The sequence below is a fragment of the Podarcis gaigeae genome (genome assembly GCF_964106915.1).
Source record: "Podarcis gaigeae genome assembly, chromosome: 12".
Taxonomy (NCBI): domain Eukaryota; kingdom Metazoa; phylum Chordata; class Lepidosauria; order Squamata; family Lacertidae; genus Podarcis; species Podarcis gaigeae.
The window spans coordinates 40,190,073-40,207,568 of record NC_139688.1 but is presented as its reverse complement, the minus strand read 5'-3'; the positions used below and the strand labels follow the sequence as shown (position 1 = coordinate 40,207,568).

The following is a 17,496-nucleotide window of genomic DNA, read 5'->3' as shown; positions in this document are numbered from 1 at the left end:
ATTACAATTATTTCCTTTTTTATACCACTTTATTCAAACCTGAGCACCTCAATATAAAACTAAACACTGGTGAACTGTCATTTTCCTTGCTAAGCCCAATTACTGCAAATTTACAATCTGCACATGTAAGTTTCTGCTAGCAGTTCAACATTTAAATAGATTAAATCATCTTTTCTGACACTTGGTAGATTTCATATAATGAAAATAACTAAAGAATTAGTGCAATATACTGGACAGATCAAAATAAAATGGACTTTGGAAAACAAAGTTGCAGATTTCATTACAGACAGACAGTAGTACTTATGTTACATGTACAGGAGCATCATTTATTACTGTTCTAGCCATTAAGGAAGAACCTAATCCCCTTGAGATGTGGGGAGAAGAAATGTTAGCTCTTGAAAGTAACTGTACATATTGTATACTTTTAAGCAACTCTTAAATAGTACAGAGTATTAAACAGATGTAGACTACAATGCAGTACCCTATTTACAGTACATTAATATCCCAATTTAAAATCAAGTTGAATGTACATAATTGTTAGTGCACTGACTGATTTTATTCTTAGGGGAAAGATAATTGTGTTATGGTCAACAGTGATTAAAACCAAAATCACGATATCTAGTTTTTGTTGGGACATGTCTCAATAGTTTATGATGAGGGAAATTTTGCATTAGATGTTGAATTCATTAGCTGTGCCATTTTATAAACAGGAAAAAATTGAATTAAACTTGATTTTTACTTTAAACTGGGTTGACACATTTACATATAGTGGAACAACTAAAAACCAATTGTTCTGCAAGCACAGGATCCATAAAATTGTTAATGCTGCACATATTTTGCAGTTACATTATGGAAATGTGGAATGTATATTTAAATGGTAGATACCCACATAAACAACATTTTGCATAAATACTGTGAATAAGCTTATAGGATCTTTAGAAGGTGTGTTATAGTTAGGGTTTTTCCCCCATACCACAAAGGGAGAATCCCAATTCTATTTCACTAACAGTAACCAATATCCAAAGCTTGAGGAACTAACCAGTTAGCTGCAGACCCATGGAGTAGTTCAGTCTCTATCCCTAATGACATGTGATACAGTTTATAAACCTTTCAACTGAAGCAAGTCTATCCAGCTTCCATTTCCCCCCTCTTTTGCTGAAACGTAACAGCCAGTGATACATGCATGTTATTAAAAATTAGGACAAAGTCGTTTCTAATACAGAATGATTATTTTGTAAGTCTCTTCGATTTTGGAAGCTGTATTGGGCCAGGTTAAACACTCCAAATTCCTTCGTTATTAACAAGTTAGGAAGCAGAAGAATATTCAAGACAGTTTAAAGCAGCTGAAGGTTTAGTTACTACAGCATTGACTCTTAGTTGGTTGTGTTGGTTCAGTAAGATCTACTCCTCTTCCTCGGACAGAGTTGGCCCCTGCATTCTGTTGTTCATTCTTCGGCAACTTTTTAGCTGCAAGGAAAGGTAATTTTTAAAAACTAGCATTTCAACTTTTTTTGTAAGCGTTTCCTACACATGTTCGCATTTAATAAATGACAATTCTATACAAGCACATAAGGGTATGCACAGGATCCTAAGTAAAACCAGGCCAATTTGGAGAGGTATGTGACTCACTGCGCCAAAGTGAGACCGCTCTGAATCACCCCCAAACCAAATCAGGGACCTCCAAAGTCATTTGGACCCTACAAAACTGCAGTGTGTCTGCAAAAAACCATAGGGTGATATACAAACCTGCTGTTCTACTTGTACAATGGAACTTTCCCCCTTCATTTCCCCTTCAGCCTCAAAATACTGGGGAGATTTGGGGACATAAGGGTGAAGGAGAAATCCTACTGAACACAATCCACTTCTCCCAAACCTTGCCATGTATGGAAAACATCAGGGCTGGGAGAGACAGTTCTTGTGGCTGACAGGGGAGCTTCTAATCAAGAGGGAATAAATTTACCAGGCCTTTGAGAAAGAGATGATGAAGCGATGTACAATATTGTTCCTGTCTGTTCTATACTCTTTTGCTAGTTCTGCAATGGTGCTTGCTTAGAAAATTCTAGATATTCAAGTCCTTCTGCCTCTGCACCACATGCCCATATTCATGTCAAATCAACTTTGCACTTAATAGTTTCTGTGAATTTTGGTGCCAACTGACCAGAACACAAGCTTAAAGTCTGTCTGTCTCTCTCTCCCCCCCATCCAATCTATCCTAACTATAGTTCCTGCATCTATCTTGCTGGTTACTCTCCAAGGGGCACCATTGAGACACCATTTTTTATACTAAAATGAATTGCTGCCCACAAAAACCATGGAGTGGGGAAGCCTGCTTTCAGACCACCCACCCCAAATCAACCTTTCAGATACCTAGTATAAAAACTACTCCGCTCTTCTGAAATGTGGCGGGTTTTTTTAAAAAAACTTATGGGCACTTCTCTAATGCTTGCTATTATCCTACAAATTGCTCACAGAATAGGGGAAATTAAGGAAATGCTTTTTTAACCACTGCCTACTCCAAGGAATCAAATAAAATGAGGGCAGAATAAAATGGAAAACATATATGTGACTTTCTATTTCACTAGCTCCAATGAGCAGAGGAAAAACACAGTACTCTTGGCTTATCCCACCAGTATGGAGAAGTTATCCCACAACGTGGACAATGTGAGTTTTGGTTCTGTTTAAATCAAACGCGAGCAAACACAGTGTCTCAATAAAGAAGTTCAGAGTTTATCTGGATTTAATGAAAAACGTGTGGTGGTCCCCACAGGCAACAGGCTTTCCCACCCTGCTTTCCACAGCTGCCCTATATGCTCTATAAAAAGCCACTAATGAGGGTTTGGAAAACCCACAAAATGTGCATACAATGTAGCCTGCAACCATATAAGGGCAAATCAGCAACCTTCCACCTCAAATGCAAAAAGGGGCATTAGGGATTTAAGCCACAGTTTAGTAAAATACAAGCTGAAAACATATACTTCATTCTACAGATGATACAAAATGTACTGTTTTCTGGTAGACTCGAAAGAATTGGGGGCTGAAAACCAGTTGTGTCATAACTCTGAGGTCCTTAAATCTACATTTCTTTTCAATATTCTGCATTCCCCTGATATTACAAAATAAAGCTTTTCAGATTTGTGCATTCCTACACAATATTCTAATTTTGCTCAACACTGCCATTTATCTTGTTTGTTCATTGTAAAAGGTCAAACAATGTATGATTTAGAATGGCAAAAGCTTACTGAGTAAACAAATCAGTGCTCAGAAACAATGGGTCCATTAAGCACTACTATCAGATAAATTGTTTGGTGAATGCTATTAAGTCCCACACTCTTCAATGAAGCACATACAAACATGTTTTAAAAATGTACCTTCCATTAAAGCTTTACTTACCAATTGCCATGAATATTTCATTTACATTCATTGATGTTTTAGCCGACGTCTCCATGAACAATAAACTGTTGTCATCCGCATAAGACTGTGCTTCCTGTAAATTAAGCATACCAGTTTATTATTTCTTCATATAGTTGTGGACTATACACAGCATTTTTATTTTTTTTGCTGCCAGCTTAGAATCTACTTTTCCTTTTCAAAGGCTAAATGTCACCATGCCAAGTTTGATAAGCTCTTTTCCCTGCCCCCTAAAAAATAAACCAGTCTTTAGGGTTTGAAAAGGCTACTGCACAAATCTGTACCAACACAAAAATACTGCAAATCACAAATCTAAACAATTCTGGTGTAATAAAAATGACAGGTGAGTATGAAAATGTGCAGCAATTGTGGGAATGAAAAATAGGAGTAAAACTTTAAAAAAAACAACCAACACTGACAAGTAACCTTTCCAGAACCCAGAAAAGCTCATCATCTTAATGCTGGAATCTAGAGGTATAGGACTATGCAGTAAGATTAGTATCAGTTATTCAGAAATCTTAAAATAGGAGCAGAAAACAAGCTTTTCATGAATGCAAAGTCTCTCCACACTACTATTTTTATTATGGAAAAGGCATGTTATGATCACAGCAACTTTAGAAGACACAGACATCATTACAATGCTGCCTGTATCGGAAAACATCCAACTTGCACAACAGGACTTCAGGATCCTCTACTTCCTGCCTCCAATCCTCTACTTCCTGCTTCCAACCAAAGAAAGAAGTACCTTTACATAAATTAGTTATCTTTCTGGCTCAGAATGCATCTTAAAAGAAATGCACTTTGCAGAGTTAAGTGGGCCTTCACTAAAATACAATGAAAGAAAAACCAGCTTATGCTGAATAACACACCATCCATGAATATCTTCAGCTCCAAAGACAACGTAAGCCTGGAGCAGTCGCTACTTGTGTCAGTTCTGCAAAAGTCATGTTTCTAACATTTGTGGCTACAAATACAGGTTTGGAAAGGAGACTGAAGGCTAGCAGTAACATTATCCAGAGAGGCAAGTCTAAAGTCAAACTAACTATTCTCAACATATAAATATTTGACAAAACACTGAAATTTTTCCTAAAATTGCCCATTTTAGGAAAGAATATTGTAGAAGACACACAACTTGACCACTAGCAGATTTGCTATTTGCTAAATTCATGAATATATTTTGCATGTATTCAAATTAGCAGCGAACTTGCATCTCAATCTAATGTTGATGCTTCTCTCAGTAATAAATTGTCCACCCTTCCTTTAAAGCAGCTAATAGAAGGAGCCATATAAATGCTTACATAGGGAATGAAAGAAGGATGTGCCCCTCCCATAACCACTGTGTGTGCAGGGACATTTTCCAGGTTTTTACGGCTTGAAATTTTTCAGAATAAGGCTCAGTGGTAGAGTATCTGCTTTGCATGCACAGGGTCCCAGATTCAATCCCTGGCATTCCAGTGTATGCACTGGGGTATCAGACTCAACCAATATTGTTTTCACTAAACATATTGCATTTATATTCAAATTAAAAGTTAACACACAGGTATTTTCCCCCTTTCCATACATTCAATAACCTTGTTAGGCAGACTGTGATGTTTAAACAGGCCCACTATCTGCTTCATGAATGAATGGAGCCTTAACTCCAGATCCTCGTACAAACATAATGTTCAACTTACCCCACTGCAAACTGCCATCCCTTCTAGTAGCTTCACAGGAGAACACTATACTCTTCAGATCTGCCTACACCAGTATATATTGATTTATGTGAGAAAGAAGGTTGTGCTAGCCCCCTTCACTTGTAACATACACATAAATTATCCGGTAGAATAAATCCTTAAAACAGCTTGCTTTCTAAACCACTTGCATTCCCAAGTTTGTGTGTGTGGTTTCCAAAGCAAGTGAAGTAGGAACAACACAAGTTAACAAAATAAAAGGTCAGTGCTGCCAAAGACCTGCAGCAAAACAATAGCATGACTGAGGGGGCTTTAAAGTTCTGTATAATATTCCAGAAAAAAACAGAACTTCTGATCAAATATAAGAGACATAACTTACCTGAAAATCTACAGCCCTTTTGTTAGCTAAATCAGCTTTATTTCCTGCTAAAGCTATTACAATGTTAGGACTTGCTTGCCTCTGGAGTTCTTTTACCCAATTTTTTGCTCTTGCAAAGGATTCCTGTTAATCATTTAAAGAAAGGGAAAAAAGCTCATTTATTCTTTTCCACCTTCATTGGTTTATACCACAATCATAATTTAGAAAAAGAGCAATGGTGGGCGCTCATTACCCAAAAGCACATTATAATATTATCCCTTCTCTCCATACCCCTTTTGTTACAACAATTTTAATTAGCAAACCCCTAAATTTTACTTATATTTACTTGAGGAGGAAATCCTCTTTGCATCAATTGAATTTTGAAGATGACTAAAGATTACTATTTAGATAAAGCTTCATAATGCAGCCTTTAAATTATGATTATTTTACTTTATACAAAATCAAAACAGGATTCAACAAATTTAAAATAAAATACGAGTTTTAAAACAATCCATGAAACTCTGCTAAAGAATCAACCTACATTATGAAAGGTATACCAAAAATATAGTTATCCCAAAACAAACAAAAACAAATCAGTCAGCCAGAAACTGGCCGTAAATTGAACTTAGAACATAAAAACAGAACTATTAAGAATTTCCCCTTTTAAAAAACAATTCACGAATACCTCAATAACAAATGCAACACTAAAAAACTAAGCAGATTCATTCAGTTTAGTTCACACATTACCTCGTTGGTAATATCATATACAACTATAGCTGCTTGGGCTCCTCTGTAATACATTGGTGCCAAACTGTGATATCGTTCTTGACCAGCTGTGTCCCAAATCTCAAATTTTACTGTTGTGTCATCAAGACATACGGTCTGTGTTAGAAAAGCAGCTAAAGAGAAAAGAAAGCAATAGGGTTTGTGACTCTACGTATGCTCATTACTTTTTATTTTATCTGGAAACCACTTAACGTTAAAAAACATCTGAAGTGTACAACATACAATAAATCACAATCCCACATCGCAGTAGAAAACGAAATAAATGTTTACATATGTAGAACATTCTTTCTTTCTTTTTCTTTTTTGCCAGGAGATGAATATAGTGAGTGGAATTCAGATGTTGACTCCCAACTCCCATCAACTGCAGCATATATGAGCAATGGTGATGGAAAGAGGTAGCAAAATCACAAGAGCCACAGATTCCCACCCCCAATGCAGCCCCCAGTGCCACTCCAAAGCAGTTCAGGATCTGCAGGAACAGATTTGAAGGGGACACTGTGGGCTGCAGGGAGGAAGGAGCAGTAGGGGAAAACAGGTATGCAAAATTGTGGCTCTCCAGATGTTATTGGGGTCTAACAACACCTGGAGGAGTGTTAGAAACTGAAACATGAAAGCTAGGAGCTAAACTGCACCTAGATGGTTATGGATGCAACAATGGAATGTCTAGGTGTGCTTTTTATAACGAGAGTACAAAGCTGGAAATGAATGAATGAACTGAACTAAAATCTTATGTTCATTATGTACATTTTTATGGTCTAGTCATCTGAAGACTGCAAAAAACAAAGCCAAGAAAAAACAATTAGGTAGGATACTACAGTTGCTCTAATCAGGAAAGCCTGGTCACATATACAACATACAAGCCTTAAGTCTGAGAGGTATGGTGGGTTCTTGAAACAGACAAATCCTTCTGGCAGAGTTTAAATATCTTGGGAAGTACAAGTTAGCCACAAATCACCTCACAAATGCTGTTGTATATCGTAGAATCATAGAACTGTAGCGTTAGAAGGGACCTCAAGGATCACCTAGCAATGCAGGAATATGCAGCTGGTTCATATAGGGATTGAACCTGTGACCTTGGCGTTATATAGTGGTTGGCATCTAGAGGGCAGCACAACAGGACTTCAGACTTACAGCTGTTTTCAGGAACACAATGAACAGCATATCAACAGGCATACCACCAGACAAATGCTGGCTCCCTCGACCTGAAGCAAGATGAATGCCACACCCCTTAGATGCCTTTGACTGACTCAACCATCCAGGGGTCCTTTACCTTTTTTTACAGGTGTTAGGCAGCATCTAGTTTTAAATAAGCTGAATACGAATTAAAGTAGATACGAGCTCATATACCCATGCCACAACTAGCCAAGAGCTTTATGCAGAAGCTGTAGTTCCTCAATGAAGGAGGCAACTGCTTTTAAAAGAAAGAACAATACTACATTTTGCACACAAAGCACCATCTCACACTTTACTAGGAAGTTTCCTATCTTACTATCTATGAGTGAGCTATTAAACCCATTTACACCTGTCTTTCAAAAACTTTAATGCAAGTATCTGTTGTCAGCTGTAGATTGGCTTCAACAACCTGGCGCCCTCCATGTCTTCAACCCCACAGCCAGGAGACACTAGGGGGCATCACAATGGGGAAGAGTGCTGTATGTGTACACCTTGATTTCTATACAACTCAAGCTTGCACAAACCTGTTACAGCAGAAGTTTAAATAAAATTCAAAGTTACCTTTTAACCAACAGAAAAAAATCAAGATAATGCAATATTCACAACATAACAAAAATATGGGACAAATAAAAATAATTAAAGCGCTGGATAAAATACAACAGGTCTGCCTTGCCAGCAAAACAAGAAATCTTTGATGGAATGTCCCCCACCTTAAAATCTGCTTTGGATGGCCTTCTAGAGCAAATTTGGTGGGATGGGGAGGATTACAGCGAGGGAGGAAAAGAGAAGGGGAAGTTTGCTTGTGCAATGTTTGCTATTGTCCAATGAAATTTGAATTTTGGATTGACAGCAGTAACAATTCCCAATAAATATACAGTAATATATATAGATACACAACATTTTCTCACCTCCAATCGTACTCTCTTGAAACTCATGAAACTGGCCTTTTACAAAACGAAGCACCAGACTTGATTTGCCAACTGCAGATTCTCCCAGAAGAACTAACTTGAATTGACATATTTTATTTCCAGCATTAGGCCCATTGGGTCTAGTTGCTCCTCGGTTGGCCATGTCCAAACTAGAAAGGAGTCCCTTGTTTCAGATTCTTAAAAAGACGATTCCAGGATGTGAACCTCGATGTGCCTTCAACTCAAATAACCTGTTTCACAAAACAGTATCCAGAAATTAGTGACCACATTTTTGTTGTTGCTAGGCAATAAAATTGTTAGGCACATTTGATAGGCAATAAAATATATCCATCCAAATTAGGTATGCGTCTACTCCAGGGGTGCCCAAACTTTTTTCAAATAGGGCCAGATTTGATGAAGTGAACATGCGTGAGAGCCGACAAGTAGTTGTTGAGCTTTTTTTAGGATTGAAGTTGTTGAGGAGGCGAAATACTACCGCGGGGGCTGGATTAAATCGACCGGCAGGCTGGATTAGGCCCCCGAAATGGACTTTGGACATGCCTGGTCTGCTCTACTCTGTTCATGTCCACAGCAATTCATAAATTGAAAGTTACATTTTAGCAGTCCTCAGAAGAGAATGATTCCCCCCCCCCAGCATAGATAGATTAGCTCAATTATGCTAGACATTGTATACCTCATAGTAGATGGAATTAAAGTTCATCATATAACCATACTTAATGTGCCAACTAACAACCTCACAACTAAGGAAGCTCTTGTGACCCATTAACTATTTTATTCACATTAAAAATAGCTTTAGGCACACTACTGCAGACCTTGACTGTCTGTGGATAGCAGTGGTGCCTATCTGGTGGACTCAACAGGCTGTATTGTCACTGGGAATGGAATATACAAAATAGCTAAGAAATCTTTCTCTAATGCACATGTTATAGCACTGACCATTTCAGCTTGCCCAACAACAGAGGCTGATGAGTATGTGCTAGGAATAGGGTAGAATAAGGAGATAAAGAGCTGGGTAGGTTGGTCTGGGAGTCTCTCATATTTTGACAGACTGAAGTCAACTGACCATGAACTTCAATAACTCAGCCCTCTACAAGTGGTATTCCAAGGCAATGTACTTGGTAGAGCACCAAGAATGTTTATGGGAGGACCAATAATGTTAAGGGGGGTGGGGGTGGATAATCTGTTAGTTCCCCTCTCCTTTGGCCCAAATGTGGTTCAACCTGAATTGCTATGCCACACCATTTATCAGGTCTCTTTGCAAGTTGATCCAACAGAGCTGGTTTGCGCAGGAACTTATCAGTTGCTGCAACAAGCCTGCTTTATCGCAGATTGCAGACACAGCAACTCCTGGGTTTTTGTGTACTAACCAAAAACCCTGTTAGAGACATTTGGCAGAAGACTTGAGTAAGCAGAGGGATAGCAAGTTTTTCACTGACCACATTCCCTCCACCCCCTGCGTGTTAGTACAGGTTTCCAGTTTGTCTGCTACAATAACTCCAACTGAATTCTACCTGCTCTACATAGCAACTTCTACAGAAATACCCACTTTCTCCCCTAACTCATCTGTCATTGTCTACCCTCTGGTTACCAATTCTCACACATGCCCCAACTTTAAAAAAGATAATTCACAAGAATAATAATTTGTTGATCTAGGAAACAGTATCAAATTCAAATCCCAATTGTTTTAATGCAGCCTGCAACTTTAAATACTGTGTGAACAAATATATAAATTGTTTCTGCAATATATTCACAGAACGACAACAGTTTCAACAAGTGTTTGTTCAAAATCCAGATGATCACATTCAAAGTGCTTCCACATTCAAAGTGCTAGGAGGGAGTAGAAATAGTTGCCCCTTGCCCATGAATATTAGGTGGCATTTCCTAAAGTGTGGGGGGCTGCCACATTTGTGTGATGACAAGCATTCCATATGTCACATCTGCACAGTAACCCTGCATAACAGTCACAACACAATCCAGATCAGGATTCTAACTTGTACAGCAAGTCTCCACACGTACGGCAGAATGCCTGCCACAGACACTTGTCCTCCAACATGTGGAGGGCAGCAAGAACATGAAAAATGAGGTAGAGCCAGCTAGTCATTCTAATTATACCCCTACCTACATAAGGTTTCTTTATGATACTATGTCACTGCAAACAAGAAAATGCAAGGTCACATTTAACATGTCTGCCAAATTTGAAAACAGCAACCATGAGGACCAAGCCCATCCTTGCTGTTCTGTGGTGCCAACAAGGTTCTCGTCTTTGCCTAAACCCAGCTAATATTCACTACCATTTTCATGTGGACTGTGGTATGCTCTGGATCCTGGATTGCTCATCATCAGCTACCTTTTAAAACACACACAGCTATTTGTGACTAAATATTCGTGAGGATAGAAGGCCCATTCATTGTACTTAAATCCTGCCTACTAACTGAACTTGCTGAAGTGGTTTACAGTATATTTAAAATACTTTAAAAAGGCGATAATTTTTAGGGCAAGGCAAAGGTGTATATGGTTTTATCTCTAGTTCTTATATATTCCAATTTCACTCTGTAGCTGAATCTCCTAGAAATTACTGATTAAGAGTAGTTGGATATAAGGTCTCACATAGGCCAGGGCTTCCTCACAGGACTGCTGCTTTGGTCTCTCACAGCTTTTTTGTTGCTGGATATACAAACTGCTGTCAAAAAAGTGCTACAAGCATTCCCCTAGTTCTAAAATCTTTTAACTGCCACTCTGATGCTGAACCTCTGGACCACAGCAGGTCTCTTAGGAAATAATATTGGTATACAAGTGCCTAAGTAGCCTGATGTTAAGTCCTTTACAGCCCAGAGTTTCCTCATGGGACTGCTTATGTCTCCCACAGCCTCTGGCGGTAAATGCTGGAAGGACATTTACCATTTAAACATTTAATGCAGTGGGACATATTCCAGAGTCAACATAAACACTGCATATAAATCCTGTCTGACTGCTTAAGAATTTCCTCAGAATTATTCCTCTGGATCGTCAACTATTTCACATCCTGTTCTGCATTAATCAGGCCTTACTCAGCTCAGTGGCACCTTTCTATATCCTGGACAAAATGAAACTGATACTATACTGAAAGGATGGGTGTAACAAGACTCTGGTTGCTTCTCCACTTATCGTAATGGCTACTTGTAACTTTGAAAGAATGAAATGGTTTCCTCAACCTCAAACAACAACATTTTCCTTTATATAGCTTCATCCTTGTCAAGCAGGTTAGCAAAACCCAGCTCACCTGAGAAACATCTATTCAGCTCCAACATAGAAGTTTCCCACTAAAAACATGAATAGCTTAGCTGTTTTCTATCTGGATCTCTAGACCATACTACAAATTTCTATACTAATACAGATAATAATTTTAAGAGCTCAGAGTTTATTGTTTGACAAATGAGTACTGTAACATTGGAAATAGGGCTTTAAAAACCTATAGTATATGGCGGTATATAAATTCAATAAATAAATAAATAAATAAATAAATAAATAAATAAATAAATAAATAAATCTTGCTTGCGTGTATGGATTTCAATTAAGACTGCTATAAGTCTTACACCTAAAAGTTTGTGTTGCCTTATTCATTCCTACTTTCAAAATGCACAAAACAAGCTTACACTTGGAAGGAGCAATGATCAGCAAATACTGCAACTTGAGGGGTAAAAATAATAATAGATAGTATTCAATCCTCCTAGTTATATAGATTCTCAGCTGTGGGTGCTCTTGGAGCCATCACTGAATCACAAAGTCCAGACTGCAGAAACATACTTTTACACAATGTGCCTGGTGAATGGTTGTGAACATCTCTAAGATATGGATTAGGTCAACAATCATCATTCATAGGTCACTAGTTTGGTGTAGTGGGTAGAGTGTTGGACCAGTACCAAGAAAACCCAGATTCAGCCTCCACTCAACCATAAACTTACACTGATTAAGTTTGAAGAAACAAGGGCTGAGAATGGCAACCCTGTATGCAGCCCAAAGTTCTGATAAGGTGAAATAAAAATGTAATAAGTGATGCCTTTATAACCATGAGAATTGACGACTGTAGCTTGTTTTATATGAAACTGCCCTTAAAAACCATTCCAGTCCAACCCTCTCGATGTGGACAAGTTGCTGAGAGTACATCACCCCATGGTTCATCATCTGTACACAGTTCAGTGCCAGAAGCTCAGATATATAAGCTAGGCACCAAATGGCTCCTTAAACAGGTTTACAGATGCCAAAATGGAATAGCTATTTGCCAATCTGGGGCCAGACAGCCCCAGACGTATTTTTCAATACCGTATTTTTTGGTTCCTGAAATTCATTCTGATTGTGCAGATAAAACATAATGGATAGAATTCTACAGGATCTGTTGCTAGTGTGTGAAAACTGACAAGAGCCAAGGATCCCCAGGTATGCACCTCCAGATAGCGGAGTGTTCAGGCACCACCATCCTGTCATACGTTATTGACACAAATCAAGGTTCATGTTTTGATTTCAAGTAATATAACAAGCTTGAATCCTATTACTACCTTCTGCCCTTCGCCTGATCACTGTCTTAGCTTACATACAACATACATCTAACAAGTCCAAATACCACATAAAAGTAGCATTCCCAGTGGGTGGAAACCTTTGTCCCAAGCTCCACCAATGTTCCAAGTGTGCATGTATTCTGGCGATACCATAAAACTTTCTACTTTGGCCAAACTGGTTATTCCTGCAGCATTTTAAAATGCTTACTAAATATTTTACAATTTCTTGCTAACTTCTGTTTCCATAAAATTGGTTGCTCCACCTTAAGCTTCTTTGAGAAGGACATAAACCATTATCAAGATACAAAGAATTATGCAGCTAGTGAGCTTAGTACAGCTTGCAACCAGACGCCACCCCAACTCTAATGTCATAAGGCAAATAAATAGCTTTGAAAACTGAGGGGAGTTGCAAAGGAAGTTTGTTGTAAAGCATGAAGAGCAGCTTTTATTATCACAAGCTCCTTTCATGAGCCTAAGCAGCTATTTGAATACCAGACAATTTACTTTTATTTATTAAATTTTAAATGAAGTGTTCATTACTACATTTCAATCTTTTATAGGAAAAGTCCTTTAGACACTTTCTGCAAAAAAAGAATCAAAGTCAAATGTTAGATATTTTAAGTCCTGATAAATTAAAAGAAATGTGCTGATTAAATGTTTTAATCTTTATAATGCTCTGACTTTAATAAGACTATATATGCTTACTTTTCTTTATATAGCTCCTCTAACAAAAATATGTAAGTCTTAAAGTGTACACAAGATAAATATTAAACAATGGGCAAACCTGTTGCTCTTCTTATTTTTCAACTCAATGCCAAAATGTAAACAAGGAAAAAGAATGCACCAACTTCTCTTGTTTGTTACAACTACAGAGGCATTTCCAAACATTCCTGAAAAGATGGCCATCTGCTCCTAACCTATCTTAAAATATTACACACTATGTTATTAAATACTGCAGTTTCACCAAATCACTGAATAACAACCACTCAAAATTATTCAAATTCAGTTACTAATTGCTTGCGTATCCAACTTTCTCATTTGATGCTTCATTCCTGCTTACCTCAGTGAAAATCTAAATTAAATACAGTGGACGCTCGGGTTGCAAACGTGTGATACACGCGGCAGTCACATTCGCAACCCGCAGCATTCGCAACAAGCAGTGCCGCGTCTGTGTGCGTGCGGGTTGCGATTTGCCGCTTCTGCGCGTGTGCAAAGCGTGATTTAGCGCTTCAGCGCATACGCCAAAACCCGGAAGTAACCCATTCCAGTACTTCTGGATTCAGCGTGGTCCACAATCCGAAAATGCGCAACCTGAAGCGTCTGTAACCTGAGGTATGACTGTATTGATAATCTGAAGGCCAAAGAAAAATATTGTGCATATAGTCACACACACACACACCCCCCGCACAGTGGTGATTTACAGCCAACTGCCCTATGAGCAGAAGAGGGAAAACTACCCAAGCAAACAATGCAATTATCACCAATGACTGCTAATACTTCAGCTTTTGTGTTGCTGGTTATACTTCTTTACAGAAAAAATAGGGATTAAAAGGGGTTATAGATTCCCCCGGCCTTCTTTAGGGCTGGGCGATATCAGTTTTTCAACACTGTGGTGTATCACCAGCCAAACATCGCTGTTTGACGATATACCCCACCCCCAATCCGCCTCTGACTTGTGGGAGCCAGCGCTGGGCTGGGGGCTGTTTTAACTGCTCAACTGAGGCAAAGGCAGCTGCATACTCCTCAGTGAGCAGGTTAAAGATGCAGAGGAACAAGCTGTATTGGTGCCTGCTCTGTATGAGGGCAGAGTGGGATGATGGTTTCACTCAGCGATATATTGCTGGTGAAACCACTGCCACTCCTGAGCCCCTCTGTCAGCAGCACCCACTGGAGGAAGGAATTCTTGACTATCTCTAGCAGACACTGCTAGCAGAGGGACTCAGGAGCAGTAGTGGTTTCACCAGTGATATACCACTGAATGAGGCCAACATCATGGTCTGCTCCTCATAGCGGTCATGGGCAATATATCACTCACGCCTAGCTAGCCATCTTTATTTAGAAATGAATTGTAGGGTGCAAGAGGAAGAGAGAAAGAGAAGAAATTACTAGTGAGCCATCCATACCTAACTTAGGTCAGGGGTACACAACCTGTGGCCCTTCAGATGTTTTTGGACTACAACTCCCATCAGCCCCAGACAGTATAGCCAGTGACCAGGGCTGATGGGAGGTGTAGTCCAAAAACATCTGGAGGGCCGCAGGTTGTGTACCCTTGACTTAGATGATGCCCTGCACCAACATAGAAAACACTGTAATTTTGTTCCATTCTAAGACAATGCTTCATAAAAAGAAACAAAACATATGGACTTACAGGTGTACTAGTTCTAATTTCAGATATAGTCTGGCATTCATATGAATGTCAAACGTTCTCCATATATTGGGAAAATAAATATTTTTATAATTTTATCATGATTTAGGATTACAATACAACTGTCAGTTATTAGCATGCAAGATTTTACACTCATTTGCTTATTTATTCATGAGGCTGATGGATAGTGGAGAACTCCATCTCTCCTTTGCAAGCCCCTCTTAGAAGTAAAAAGCAGGTTAGTAAAATCATTTGCACTTTAGAAATGCAATCACCTGGTTGGGGGGGGGGACATAATGTTACCTGCCTGGTCCACCAGCCCTCTTCATTTCTATGCTGGACATGTGATGACTGGGAAGGAAGAGGATTCATGGAAGCCAAACAAGCTGGTAAAGGAGGAACATGGTATTCTCTGTCCCTTCTCCACTTTCTTGCTCTTTCCTGCTGGCCAAGAAATAAGTGGCTTCGCTGTCTTTGTGGCCAGCATGGAGACCAAGCAAGTGGCAGATGAAGGACAGAAGAGGCCATTCTTCCTCCATCAACCCACACACAGCCTGACCTGCATGGAATATCTGGCAAGTAGTGAAGAGTTACAGCAGCTTTTCATTTTATCAAAATGTCCAGCTTTAATATTAGCTTACTTGTTAATACAGCACTGAATACTTCTTAACTCTTTTCAAGTTTAAATACATATATGAAAATAATAACCAAACTGTGATAAATCAATCAGTACTATATACTACATCATAAAATACCAGGAGCAGCCTCTGATAATACCATTTCATTGAGGGACAAAAAAACAATGGGATTCCTGTGTGTAAGAAAATAGATATAAATAGGGGCCCAAGTTGGAGGGATACATGAAAAGAATTTTCATCCAAATTCACTAAAAAGTTGGTGCCTGCAACCTAATCTTATGCATTTTTATTCAGAAGTCAGTTTCAAGGAATTCAGTCTTTACTGTACATGTGATTGCTACCTAAGTATGTTTAGGAATATATCATTTGTTGTTTGTTTAATATATGGAATTGTTCAGTGAGGTATGAAATTGTAACTTTGTAATTTCTGAGCTTTGTATATGTTCTAAATTATTTCTCAATATTTTAACTCTCAAAGAATTACTAGTTTATTAGAGTAGTGCTTCACATTGTTATTTGTGGCTAATTTTATTGCATACAAAATGAGTTTTTATGGGAAAACAAAGTGCATGCCCAATAAGTTATCACACTATCAACTACTCAATACTTTTACACAGATATCTAATGCATTTGTCTGCTGACTATTCACATACACACTGCATTGTAGTTGCAGACTCCTTATTGCACAGAAACAAATCTTTACATAATTTAACAGATTCGAACAGCACAAAGTATCTGAAACAGTTTAAAATAAAGGGATTTCCACTTAAGCTGTTTTAAACATTACTGCACTTTACATGTACATCCCAGACATTGATCAACCAACCAACCAAAGAAGTGGGCGACACATATTAATCCTGAAGTGCTCAAATTTAACGATTTGCTTCTAATTCAGTCAATAACTGATGGACAGCTACATAAATGACATAGTAAGGAACTGGAGGTGACGATATTGTAACTACCTGTGCTTCATTCAAATTGATCGAGCCTTAAATTTTCTTTAAAGCAGCTTTAAAAGATGAGACCATCGTTAATACCTACTAGTCTCTATCTACACATGTTAAGATCTGTTCAGGAGATCGTGCCCCTGATACACCGGGAATTGCTTGGATTTAAAAAAACCACACACACAAAAACAAGTTTTTCTTACCCTGATCTCACATTGCCACCACAGGATAATCAAACCAGGACTGCAAAGCGTCCACAGAGATAAAACAAACAAGCTACTTCGTTAATTCTATCTCCACCTAGACACCTTTTGCACATCAAAATTCGCCACAAGCGTGGGGAAACCTGAAAGGAAGGAGTTGCCTTTCCCTCCCGGCCAGTCTGCAGAGCGAAACACGCCGCTTTTTCTTTTTAACTCTTTCCTGGAGAGGCCCCGTAAGCCAGCCTTCCCTCCCTCCCTCCCTCGCTTTGCTCTCTGCTAGCCGGGATGGCTGCGTCGCCCTCCCCGCACCCCGAAATCCAACCCTTCAGTCGCTCCCGGACCGGGCGGCCCTCCCCATTCATTCCTCCAGCCGACTCTCCCACCGGCCCCGCCTCACTCGCTGGCCCGGGAATAAGAGGAAGTGGGAGAAACGGGGGCGCCATTTTGAGGGTGGAAAGGAGAATCCGGCCGACTTAAAAACGACGAC

General features: G+C 39.0%; 1 protein-coding gene and 1 long non-coding RNA gene across 2 annotated transcripts; both read right to left on the bottom strand.

The window, feature by feature from the left end:
- Positions 1-7: 7 nt before the first annotated feature.
- RAB5A (RAB5A, member RAS oncogene family) lies at positions 8-17,496 on the bottom strand. The gene is made up of 6 exons (XM_083706107.1): positions 17,010-17,496; positions 8,304-8,554; positions 6,184-6,335; positions 5,458-5,580; positions 3,391-3,484; positions 8-1,467 (listed from the first exon to the last, which is right to left on the bottom strand). The coding sequence occupies exons 2-6, from the start codon at positions 8,464-8,466 to the stop codon at positions 1,352-1,354; spliced, it is 648 nt and encodes a 215-aa protein (XP_083562233.1). The 5' UTR covers positions 8,467-8,554; positions 17,010-17,496; the 3' UTR covers positions 8-1,351.
- LOC310828513 lies at positions 6,508-8,296 on the bottom strand. Its single transcript, XR_014556989.1, has 2 exons — positions 6,805-8,296; positions 6,508-6,773 (listed from the first exon to the last, which is right to left on the bottom strand). It is a non-coding gene; the product is annotated as an uncharacterized lncRNA (long non-coding RNA).